At 34.7% G+C, this 12556-nt stretch overlaps 1 protein-coding gene across 4 annotated transcripts in view; it reads left to right on the top strand.

The window, feature by feature from the left end:
- Window positions 1-12556, top strand: part of NSF (N-ethylmaleimide sensitive factor, vesicle fusing ATPase) — a 130353-nt gene that overhangs the window by 73721 nt on the left and 44076 nt on the right. For 2 of the 4 annotated variants that reach the window (XM_058181481.1, XM_058181482.1), the window contains exons 19-20: window positions 1913-2026; window positions 4967-5022. In XM_058181481.1, coding sequence (XP_058037464.1) covers window positions 1913-2026; window positions 4967-5022 — 170 coding nt within the window. Of the gene's footprint in view, window positions 1-1912; window positions 2027-4966; window positions 5023-6058; window positions 7587-12556 lie in introns of those variants that run through there. The other 2 variants (XM_058181483.1, XM_058181484.1) reach the window with 2 other exon arrangements.

Below are 12556 nucleotides of genomic sequence, written 5' to 3'. Positions count from 1 at the left end.
TGTAGGAAAGATTTACTAGTAGTTGAGTTCCCTTGTCCAAAAATGCTACTTAAGTCTGCAGATAAGTATTTTAAAAGGTCCTATAATGTCCAAATTTATTTGTTTAAACAGTGAAGACTGCTTCTATGCAGTTTTATATAGCAATTCCTTTAGACGCAAGATTCTAGAAGATTCTTGATTCTGAAGATTCTAGAATTAATCAAATTGCATGAATACATATTTAAGTTACAGCCGCTGTTTTGTAATTAACATCTCTTGAATTGTGTAATTTACAGTAGAGATGATTACCTATCCCAGGTACTGATGGTTTTATATAAACTGAAATTGTTGAAAGCAATCATTGAACTAATGGTTTAATTAGATCAACTTATTGCAACATTTACAATTAACATTAGTATTTCCATTTAAATTTGGATTTCTGTTTATAATACCAGTGCTGTATAGTTCTTAGTAGTTGGATTTACTAATTGCAGTGAAGTGACAGAGTTAAATTTGTTATTAATCCCCATTGATTTTAGAAATTACTGACTGTGACAGTCTAAGTTGTTCACAACATGTTAGTTAAAATTAACAACATTTCAAAAGAGACATTGCTTCCCCTTACATTATGTAGGAAGGAATCTCTTCTAAATGTTATGATATTTGTGTTTGTATTGTGTCATCTTTAAAAATATCTGAAATAATAGAATAAGGTAAAATAAGGTCAAGAAGACAACAGTGCCCCTGTCCACACTTCCCTTTTAATTTGATCTATTTCTATTTTTATTTATTTATTTTGTCACAACGGTATATATTACAGAAGCATAAGTATGAAATAATTATACGACATATAAGCATATATATAAGTATAAGCATGAAATAATTATACGAGTTGGATATAATCAAGGAGAACATTAGGACAGGAACGGTAGGCAAGTTGGTGCTCTTATGCATGCCCCTTACAGACCTCTTAGGAACGGGGTGAGGTCAATAGTAGATAGTCTTTGGTTAAAGCTTTGGGGATTTTGGGAAGAGACCACAGAGTCAGGTAGTGTATTCCAGGCATTAACAACTCTGTTGCTGAAGTCATATTTTCTGCAATCAAGATTGGAGCGGTTCACATTAAGCTTAAACCTATGCTTGTGTATTGTTGCGATTGAAGCTGAAGTAGTCCTCAACAGGAAGGACATTGTAACAGATGATTCTATGAGTTAAGCTCAGGTCATGCCGAAGGCGGCGGAGTTCTAAATTTTCTAAGCCCAGGATTTCAAGTCTGGTGGCATAAGGTATTTTATTGTATTCAGAGGAGTGGAGAACTCTTCTTGTAAAATATTTCTGGACACGCTCAATTGTATTAATGTCCGAAATGAGGTGTGGGTTCCAGACAGGCGAGCTGTATTCAAGAATTGGTCTTACAAATGTTTTTTATGCTCTGGTTAGTAGTGTAATATTTCTGGAGAAGAAGCGACGTAAGATTAAGTTTACAACTCTTAATGCGTTTTTTGTGATGTAGTTGCAGTGGGCTTTGACATTTAAATCATTTGATATGAAAACTCCAAGGTCTTTAATGGGGTGAGGGTCATCTACAAGGTAATGTCCATCAAGCTTGTATTTAGTGTTCTGATTATTTTTTCCAATGTGTAAGACAAAGCATTTGCTGGTTGAGATTTGGAGTTGCCATATTTTTGATCATTCCGACACAAAGTCAAGGTCTTTTTGAAGGGTAGCTGTATTGTTGGTAGTGTTAATTTCTGTCTGGAGCAGAAGATTTGAACATCAACTGAAATCATAATTTCTAGCTGGCTTATCTTTCGAGTAGTTTAATATAAAAAATCCTGCTATATAAGAAGAAAATGGAGTCCAGAGTTAACCAGATCCCATCCATTCCCTCATCTGGGCTTTCCTTAGGTAACTTTCTTTTTCCAACTTCTAGCTCCTGAGTGTCTTCAAAGACAAGGAACGCAGTACTATTGCTCAGAATGTCAAAGGGAAGAAGGTCTGGATTGGCATCAAAAAGCTGCTGATGTTAATTGAGATGTCACTGCAGGTAAAATGCTTTTGCCCTTAGATCAAATCAAGAAAATAAAAGGTGTGGCTCTCCAGAACTTCATTGGTTTGCAGTTAAGTGTTCCTTATCAATTTTTTATGTTGTCTACAGTTGGCAAGAGCTGAAAGACATGTTTGGAGGGTCACATCTGGCCCATCTCTGAGCTAGACATATGGGTTGCTTGGCCCCTGATCAAGCCAGGATATTAAAAAAAGGCACTGGGCATTGGGAAAAATAAAAAATAAGGCCTTATGTTTTTATTTATGCTTAGGAATTAATTATGAAATACAATCTCTCATTTCTAAAGGTTCAGAGTGGTTGATGTCCCAAACACCTGCATAATGAAAGTTCAGTAATAATGAAACCAAATAAAATGTGGACCAGCTATGTTTTAACAAAGGTTAACACTGTATTGAAATGTCTTATTTTTCTTCACAAAGTAGATAATAGATAACTTGGTTATGCTGGGGTAGAAGATAGCAATTTCCACTTAGCAGAGAGGGAACTTCTTTGCATAGACTAGAGAAAAAGGCTCTCTTATAAACATTTTACAACTATTCATTCTCTAACCTCCAAAATTATTGGGACTAATTTCCAGGTGGCAAGAAACTTTAGTAAATTGTTGCATCTGTCATGCAAAAAGGAAAATGCATTTAAATAATTTTCCGTCTCATATATTAGGAGGCAAAACTGTAGGGATCTAATTTCTACTAGAGTTTGACATTGTTTTTACCATTCACATTTGCTATATAAAACTACTGGTGATTAGAAGTTATATATCTGAATCAACATAGTTTTTAAAATTAATTTCATGCCATCTAGGTTATTAATGGCCACTTAAAATAATTATCCACACACAGCTAGTGAATTATTTTGTAAAATTATGGCTTACAATTTATGCAAAAAAAGCTAGTGAAATCCAATCACCTGCCTAAGTCCATGAACTTAGTTAAAGTTTACATCTCTTAGCTTCGGTATAAATGTGCCAGTCAAATGAAAATGGAGGTTAGGTATGCATTAATAGCAGAGATGCATATGGACAATTTTATACCTCTCCAGGACTGATACCTGCTAATCAGCTGGTGTAACTATAAATGAAGATTTTTTTTACCTCTTTTTCAGACAGCTTTTAAGTATAAGCCAAGAAGTATGCAATTCATCACTGTGTTATAAACGCTTCCCCACTCCCTTCTGAGTGACTTGTTCTTTGCAATTCTGTTGAAACTTGTATAAGGCTTGGGATCTGCTTTGACTGGATGTCACCTGAGGGTACAAAGTCATTTATCTAGATTACTTTTTCCTCTCTTTCTCTTGTCTCTTTATTTTCATAGCTATAGGCAAAAGTCAGTAACTTATTGCTCACACCTATTAAAGTGTAATAGGCAGAGGCCTGTACCATTTGACTCAGGCCTGGTGATGTCCAATTTCACTCTTTTTATTTCCTTAAGAAGATCCCTTTTACTGATCCTGCATTTTAGTACCTTGAATTTATATGATTTAATATTCAAAGAGAATTCAAAGGGAAAGAGCGACAGAATGGAATGAGAGATATGATAAAGAAAAGATTGTGTTGTGTTCCCTCTTTCCTTTCTCACTAACAAGGGAATAGGGGCTGAATCACGGAAGACAGTTTATTTGATTTTTTTTTTGTCCTATTATTTTAATCCTTTTATTAGACATACTCCTTAGCATTTGAAATTGGATTTGAAATTAAGCAAAAATCGAACAGTAGATCTGCAATCATGAATGTAGCATGTTTTTCAGCAGGATCTTTTGTTTAAGAAAGATCAATGTTAATTTTGTATTTTGCCAATGGCCAAAAAACATGGGGAGCAAATAGAAGCTGTAGAATTGACACAGATTCCCATCCATGGGAGGAAGCAGTAGGCATGAATAGAAATAGAATAGGAATAGAATAGAATAGAATAGAATAGAATAGAATAGAATAGAATAGAATAGAATAGAATAGAATAGAATAGTTTATTGGCCAAGTGTGATTGGACACACAAGGAATTTGTCTTGTTGCATACGCTCTTGGTATACATAAAAGAAAAGATATATTCATCAAGAATCATAAGGTACAACACTTAATGATAGTCATAGGGAAACAGTCAGTATAAATTTTAAGGATACCAGCAACAAGGTTATAGTCATACAGTCATAAGTAGGAGGAGATGAGTGATAGGGATGATGAGAAGATTAATAGTAATGCAGATTTAGAACTAGTTTGACAGTGTTGAGGGAATTATTTGTTTACCAGAATGATGGCGTTCAGGAAAAAACTGTTCTTATGTCAAGTTGTTCTGGTGTGCGGTGCTCTATAGTGTCATTTTGAGGGTAGGAGTTGAAACAGTTTATGTCCAGGATACGAGGGGTCTGTAAATATTTTCACAGCCCTCTTTTTGACTCGTGCAGTGTATAGGTCCTCAATGGAAGGCAGGTTGGTAGTAAATAGGAAGAACTAGCCTGGTGTATTTGCCCTTAATCCTTATTATGGCTTAGTATGTTATATGGACGTGTTCATTGCCTGCTGAAGTCTATTTTAGCAATTGCAAAGATCTGCATGGTTTAATATTTCAGCATGTAGGGTTTTTTTGTAAATTTTTGGGCTGAATGCAGGAATTACAGAATGGTCATATATCTGCTTAGTTCTCTTTTTTTTATGGTATTGAATTAATACTTGACCATCGATTGCTTTTGAAGCCAGGTACTCTTTCCCAACATCAAATTGGGAATGAGGTAAATAGAACCAGAAAGGCTATATGCACTGTCTTTGGTTCTTTAGTTAAAAAAAATATATAACTGTGATCAAACTTTTTTTGGTCTAGTAGTTGATACTGCCTCTCTTAACTTCCCTTTTGTTCACTGAATTTGTTGTGATTAACTGGAAAGTGTTTGTGTATTAACTATGTGTGTTTTTAATACATATAATTTATGAAGATGGATCCTGAGTACCGTGTGAGAAAATTTCTGGCACTTCTACGAGAGGAAGGAGCGTAAGTAAAAAAATAACTGTTAGGAATGTGCTTACCTAATCTGCATGCATGCTTAAGAACTATTTATTGCTGGCCAGATAGGGATTTTGTGGGAGTGTGCTTTGTAAATTTTGTTTTATAAAAACATTTGTTTTAATTCATGACAGCTGTTGAACTATTCTAACCCCAAATCAGCCTGTTCCATGGGTTAAGACTTGTCACACTGTTGTGTTGACAACTGATATTGCTATATAAATGCATATATATGTGTGTGTGTAAGTGTATTAAAAGAGATGGTGTTTTTACCTCTCAAGCATGCATATAAGCCATGCTTTGTGTTTCTCAAAGTCATACGCATTAGTATTTCAGGACTGACTTTGAGGACTTAGTTATATTACACACTTTTGCCTGTTCTACAATCCCAACTCACACATTGGCTTATATTCTAGTTCCAGGCCACTTTCTGTCACCAACAGATTCAAACTCAGTGTTTCATGCTCAAAAATGTTTCTACCCTAAATTTTCTTCTGGCTTTTACCTTTTCAGATTCTTTGAATATATAAAACTAGCACATCAAGGAGCGAGCAAAGCTAACACTTTGACTCCATGACATGCTGGCTTCCAGTAGAGGGAGTTTTTGGTGAATGGAAATTTACAGTAATGTGTATTCTTACATGTGTATTTATTTGCCCACGTAAAACCATAATCACTCAAGAGATAGTATTAGAGATATTTTTAGATGTTGATACTATTTTTCTTCTAGTTAGATTTATGCAAGTCTAATAGGAAGGATAGTGCATCATTTGGGTTGACGAGTCTATTATTTAATCCTTTCATAACTTCTAGAGCAGGAACTGTGCCAGTACATTAAAATGCTACTTCATTTATTTAGTAAATGAGCTCCAGATAAATGATCTTTGTTCGGGGGACCACCTAATGCTGGAATGAAATAGAATTCAGTTCTTTAACCAGCATGTTAGGGAAACGGGTTTTAGCTTTGCCATTTTCCCATATCCTATCTTAATGCAGTCAGAATACAACCCTCTTTTTTTTGCAGCTATTGAGAATAATATCTGGGGCACAACTGGCCTGTGAATTTGCATGCAGTTTCCCTCTTTGGATGACCATCTCTGTGTGCCACCACCCATTCCCCAAGACCTGCCTATCCTTGTGGCTGTTGCACTCTCTCTCTTTGCAGTAGTCCACTGGATTTAGAATGAAGCTTGAACCTTGTTAAAGGCTGGTGACCTGGAAAACAGCCAAGCAGAAGACTGCTTCTCTGGGACCTTCTTCCATGTGGCACATTTGGACAACTGCATAACGCTTGGTTCTCTTCAGAGATTCTCCTGAACTTTTTTTTTTTTTTTTGGCATGTTAGACACAACTAAGTACTTTACCTTTGTCTTTGATATCCTGGTGTATTGTGACAAATCAAACTTATTCTAGAGTAACTGCTTTGGTGTTATGCACCCACTGGATTGATATTGGTGCACGAGTGGAAATGCGCCATGTACAAACCTGCAGATATTAATGTTGAAACTCAGGCATAAAACATGGGGAAACCCCTCCATTCTTAGCTTACACCAATCCAGTGTGAAAGCTAGAAACAGTCTGCATGGTTATAAACTCCTGGTGATTATTTTTCCCACTCCAACCTTGTTAAACAGCTGCTTGTTCTTGTAGATATGTCCCCCATTGTGGAGTTTTAGATTCCTCTCAAGAAAAAAATATATGTGGTGTAAAGTGCTGCCTCTAGTTTCAGATGAATTAAGATCCAAGGGCTGCTTTCTACCTAGATTTTAGGCAAGATTAACTGCTGGCCTGCAAGCACATATCAGCATTTGCAGTAGCTCAGCTAGTTGAGGTCCAATATAATTTGATCACCAGCTATAGAAGCAGCAGTAGAGCATCTGTCATACTTAAACTATGAACATAGTTAAACTATGAAGCTGCCCTTGATTGCCATAACATTTTGAGAACGTTCTTTTGTCACATTGACCCTTACCTGCTACAATCTGTCTCCTTTATGAAAATGTTGCACATAATTATTTTTAAGAGATCAGTCAAGTGTGTAGGTGTAAGATGTTGAGCTCATACTGTATCTTCTTTCCTTCCTCTGCCACTTAGCAAGTAGCTTATTGACACTTCAGTCACATGTCTAGCAATTAATCTCAGTCACTGTGGTTGGCTGTTGTCTGCTGTTGGCCTCATATTTTATATAGTGATTTTTGGTGTGCAATGCAATATTGAATCAATGAGGGCAATAGGCTGCTATTTAGAATGCTCTATCATTTATTTCTTACCATTCCATCCTTTAGGGGAAGCACACTGACCAACATCCTAAAGAATGTGGTACTAAATGCACAGCTGCCATTTCCTCTTACAGTGAAACATTTATTGGCTCTTAAGCTGTTTTAAGAAAAAGTTCATTGCATGGCCCTAAAAAGTAAGCTCTTTACCCACATTCAACAAATGGGCTATTCCATTATTTCCTTTCCTTGTTTCTCCAAGTTGCTAAATTTGGAAGAATAAAAACAATACTTGACATCTTCCAATTCTGTGCTACAAAAGACAGACCTGCAGTATTAGAAACTGTTGCAGGGTACCTGAATATGGATATTTATTTTACTGTGGATTAGCCCTGTGTCTGATTTATATTTATTGATTTTCTGCCATGAACGATAATGAGCGAATGACAGTGGACATGTAAGACTCCCATGTTTTGTAGGTGATATGATTGAACTGCTTTTAGCTGGACTTTTCTCTGCTGTCCACCCAAACCTCCACCCGTCCCCCTTCCGTTTCCCTCCATTTTTCACTGAAAGCAAAGCATACATATTGTATTGTCTTGATCAAATAATATAAACATTTTTATTGTGGTTTTTTTGTCCAAAGCTATACTGAGAAAGAAAAATACAAATATTAATATATATATATATAAATAAATATATATATATATATATATATATATATATATATATATATATATATATATATATATATATATATATATAAAAAGATTGATTGTATGTTAAAATGCAGGATGCAATAAAAAGGCACAGATGTTTAAAATGTATTGATGATTTCTGAGTTGAAATGACGAGATGAGTAAATTAGTTCTCCTGAAAGATCTGCAAAAAATGCTCATTTCAAAGGAACAAGATTTCTCCAGCAGTCACTGACTATTACATATTAAAAGATACATTTAACCTGTGATAAGAGTTGGGAGAGAGCAAAATTTTTTACAAAGTGTAACGTCTGGCCAAAATTGACTGGGCCTCACTGGACTGGGTGGGTACGTTTTCAGGGTTAAGTTTACTGAGATACAAAAGTTAGGGATTAGGGTTAGCTAAGAGCAAACATGAAATTCCTATCTAAAATTTGTGCCAATACTGAAGTCCTGGTATCTCTACTCTATATACTTGCTGAAATTCTTAGCATTAAAAAAGAATGGAAAGGCAGTTATGCTTAAGTTGTAAAAAAATTGTACTTTGTGGATTCCAACTGCATTTTTTCTCAGATCTCTTTTTATAACCCAGAAAAATTACAGTATGCTACTGTTTTAGAAATCATAGGCAGCAACAACTCCTTTACATAATAATTGATTACATCCACATCTTCCGCAGGAACAGTATGAAAATATTAAAAATATTGTTTTAAATGCCTTTGTACTTTTACTGACATGAGAACCAAGGAAAGATGAAATATTTTTCTTCAAATATATCTATATATATATTTATATAATATATAATCTTAGTTAACTCAAAAGGTATATACATTGTATAATAAATAATTATAAAAACAGCATTTTCAGAATACAGCTTAAAAAAAAAGATGAATACCCTCTAGAGCTGCTTTGTCCACTGGTGTTTTCCTAGATGTCTTTGATAGCTCTCATCATCTCTGATCTATTAAGCTGTTTAAAGATTCTGGGAGTTGTGGTCCAACTCCTTTAAAGGAGCACCAGGTTGTGGGAAATCTCTTCTGCTTAATAAAGAACTTTGGATGCAGCAGGTTGAGGGCAAAGGAAGCAGATAGACTGTGAGGCTTTCTTTCGTATAACTATATACCCTCTTTTAATTCTACAATATCTGTAGCAAGAAAAAAATGGCAAAGCCACTGTAGTCTAATAAGGAATATATACTTTTTGAAGTAACTTCCTTACTTTTAAGTCAGTTTTTAATGTGACAGCAAGCATACATTCTAAATGTGGCAAAAAATGGAAAATATTTCCCTTGAAATGTAGAAGTGCATTTCAAACCAATTTTCAATGTTTCCTGAATGATGATTAGAACTTATTGGAATACATATTTCCTACTCCACTCCTTCTACAAATGCTTAAAATTAGAGGTTTCTTAGACCCAATTAAGTTAGATCATGCAACTCACTGAATTTGGCTGATCTCAAAAAAATAAGCAGAATTGGATCTGATTAGTACTTGGATAGGAATTACCAAAAAATACTACTGCTGGAAGTTAAATTTGGAAGCTTCAAAAAATTCTGGAAAAGAGCAATTATTTCCCTATTTAATTATTTTTATTTATAGCCCACCAATAATTTTTAAAAATAATTCAAGGTGGCAAACATACCTAGTATTCCTTCCTCCTCAAAGGCTACATTTTAAATTATTCTAAGAGATTAAAAGCAGGCTGAGTTGTTCATAAGCTTGTTCCTGCTTTTCTAGTGGAACATATTTCCATTTGATGATAGAATGTTTTGCTCACTCTGCTCAATGATGTCAAAACTGACTAAAGTAGTTACTCTTCTCAGGATTTGAATTTTGTTAACTTATTGATTAATATGAATGTTGGTTAATATTAACTTATCTCTATACTATAGTTATACTGGGATTATTAGAAGAAAATATTTTTTGTTTTCTGATTTATTTATTTTTTGTAAGCAAGGATCAAATTGGACAGAAAGATTCTCTATGATAGATGTGCAGCAATTTATGCTAAAAGTGGGAAAATGGAAAAGTTTTTATTAAGTGAGTGATAAGGTTGTAGATATACATTATCTTTCTTTTGGCTGATATTGGTTGGCTAAACCATATAGTACAAGTAACAGCATTCAATCACACTGTAGGGACTAATTTGGCAGATAAAGCCAGTTGAGTGAATTTGTCAGCATGACATAGTGCCACATACGATTAGTTAGACTATCTTTACCCCACAACGTGTGCTATTTCAAAAAAATGAGGAAAAAAAAGTTCAGTACTAATCTATTCCAAATTTTTCATTTAGAATTAAATTCTCACATCTCTGCGATACAAAGTGGGACATTATAAGCACCTTATAAGTATAAAATCTACTCTTATTAGCAACAATCATCCTCAGCTTTTCCAGTTTTCAAATCATGAATTCAACTTTAGATGGGTTGACTTAGTGGTAACACTGCAGTATTTTGGAAGGAGTCAGAAGCAAAATTATGTGTGTGAGAAAGAGCAAAATAATAGAAAACTTAAAATTATTAAAATTACAGGAAAAGTTTCAAGAAAAATGTGTCCTGAAGTCAACAACAGTAACTTAAATCTATTCAGTGGGAAAGGAGGAATATTGATAGAAGGGGCAGATACTGTAGCTAACTTAGGAAGCCTTACTGTCTCTATGTAAAGAAATGTAAAGAAATTAGAAGACCCCAAAACAAGATAGTTAATAATATCCTCTAGGTATCCAGAAACATGTAGGTCTGTAAATAAAGGGAAAAGGGAAAGAAGTATCAACATTGTCTGAGTATATTTATTGTTCTCCAGGAACCATGACATTTTTAGTGTCTGTGGAGACAAATACTTGGTGCTTGAATGAGGAGAGAGAATTGCTCACTTGATTCATTGGAGGGAGAAGCAAGAATAATTATTAACTTTGTTGGTTAAAACAGAACAAACAGACTCTTTCTTCTATTAATTCAGTCTAACAAAGCATTTTCAAGCTGGTTTAAATAGAAATTTAGATTTTGAAGAAGGAGCTTGCGCTGCTGGTATTTCAGAGTTTCACTTTTCCTTCCTCTAGTCCAAGGGTGTCAAATTCGCATCGTCATGGTGGTGTCATGTGACATATTGTGACTTTTCCCTTTGCTAAACTGGGCATGGGTGTGGCCAGTGCATGACGCATCTGGCCTGCGGGCCGAGAGTTTGACACCCCTGCTCTAATCTTTATTTATGTATTCTGGGACTCTAATATTTGAAAGTGTGTGGGTATACATACTGTATATGTTTGTGTATGTTAAACATGATGTGTGTTTCTATATGATGGATCATTTTTAGTCAAAAGACTAAAAAGCTTGGTCAGTTGAAAAAAAATGAAATGCTGTCACTCTAACATTTCAGCTCCAAAATCCAAGCTATGTTGCAGATTAAAAAAACATGATTATAGGGCAAGGTATTTATGTGGAAATGAAGATTCACATTAAATTATTCATAAAATAACTGCACTTGATGAAGTATTTAGGAAAAACTACCTGCTGTCATTTGAGTTCTTCCTTTCACATTTTTTTTGAGCCTGGCTCTTACTCCTCTGCATTTTGAACATCATTTACTACCATGAATAGTTACAATGAGTGTCTGTCACAGTTGCAACACCTTTACTCCTTTCGTAGGGATTTTTAAACAAATATATTCTCATATGTGCAAAACAAATAACCTTTAAATATTGGGAACATTACCTCAGGAACTTCAGAGCTCATTGTCAGCCGCCATAATGCAACCTGTTCAAGAAGAAATGCAGATGTTGCTAAGTAGGCTATCTGAAGAAGTGTGGTTGGATTGTTTTCAAGAAGGAGTTTATTTCATCATTGCCTGCCTTAGTTGAGAAGGAAGCTGGGTATGCTATATTTTTCTCTTCTCCATTGTTCAGAGTCAGGAACTTTAACTATGTTTCCAGGAAGTCTCTCACTTTCTCTTTATCCTCCAGCTATACCATAAATCTATTTCCACAGAAAATTAATAAGCAAATGGTATGAATGATCACAATTTTTTGTTGTGACATGAACTTTCCTAGTTCTTTCCTAATCTAAATTGTACTTCTCTTATCCCTGAATGGGTTCGGTTTTCTTTAAGTTAGTAGCCTTCACAAGGTAAGATAGGATTCACTTTGGGAGGTACAGGTTAGTCTGTTGATTTACCCTATACTTCCATACTTGAACTATCTCATTGACCCTTGATTTTTTTAACAACTTTGCATTTAATCCAATTATGACCTATTGTGTTAAGAGCATTTCATACTTTGAATGGAAGCAAAATAGTGTATTTGTGAACATATTTGTTCATTCAAATTTTCTCTAATAATCTGAGCTGTGTTGGTTCATTATTCAAAATCAAAAATTTATATGTTAAAATGCTTATTATGACAAGCTAAGTAGCATAAGTATTGGACAGGTATTCAAGTTCTTCAGAGAACTTGACTTATTCGAGTTTAATTTATGACTTTACAGATTTAATAAGTCTCCACCCTTCTAACTGAAGTCATGAAAGAAATGGTTTATAGTCAATTTGCCATTTAGATCTCCTCCAAAGGTCTGGAAATCAAATAGTGATAGGACCCCAATTTTGATAACCGCC

This window comes from Ahaetulla prasina, chromosome 4 (genome assembly GCF_028640845.1).
Source record: "Ahaetulla prasina isolate Xishuangbanna chromosome 4, ASM2864084v1, whole genome shotgun sequence".
NCBI lineage: Eukaryota > Metazoa > Chordata > Lepidosauria > Squamata > Colubridae > Ahaetulla > Ahaetulla prasina.
The sequence above is the reverse complement of the archived record's forward strand: the minus strand, read 5'-3'. Positions and strand labels throughout refer to the sequence as shown.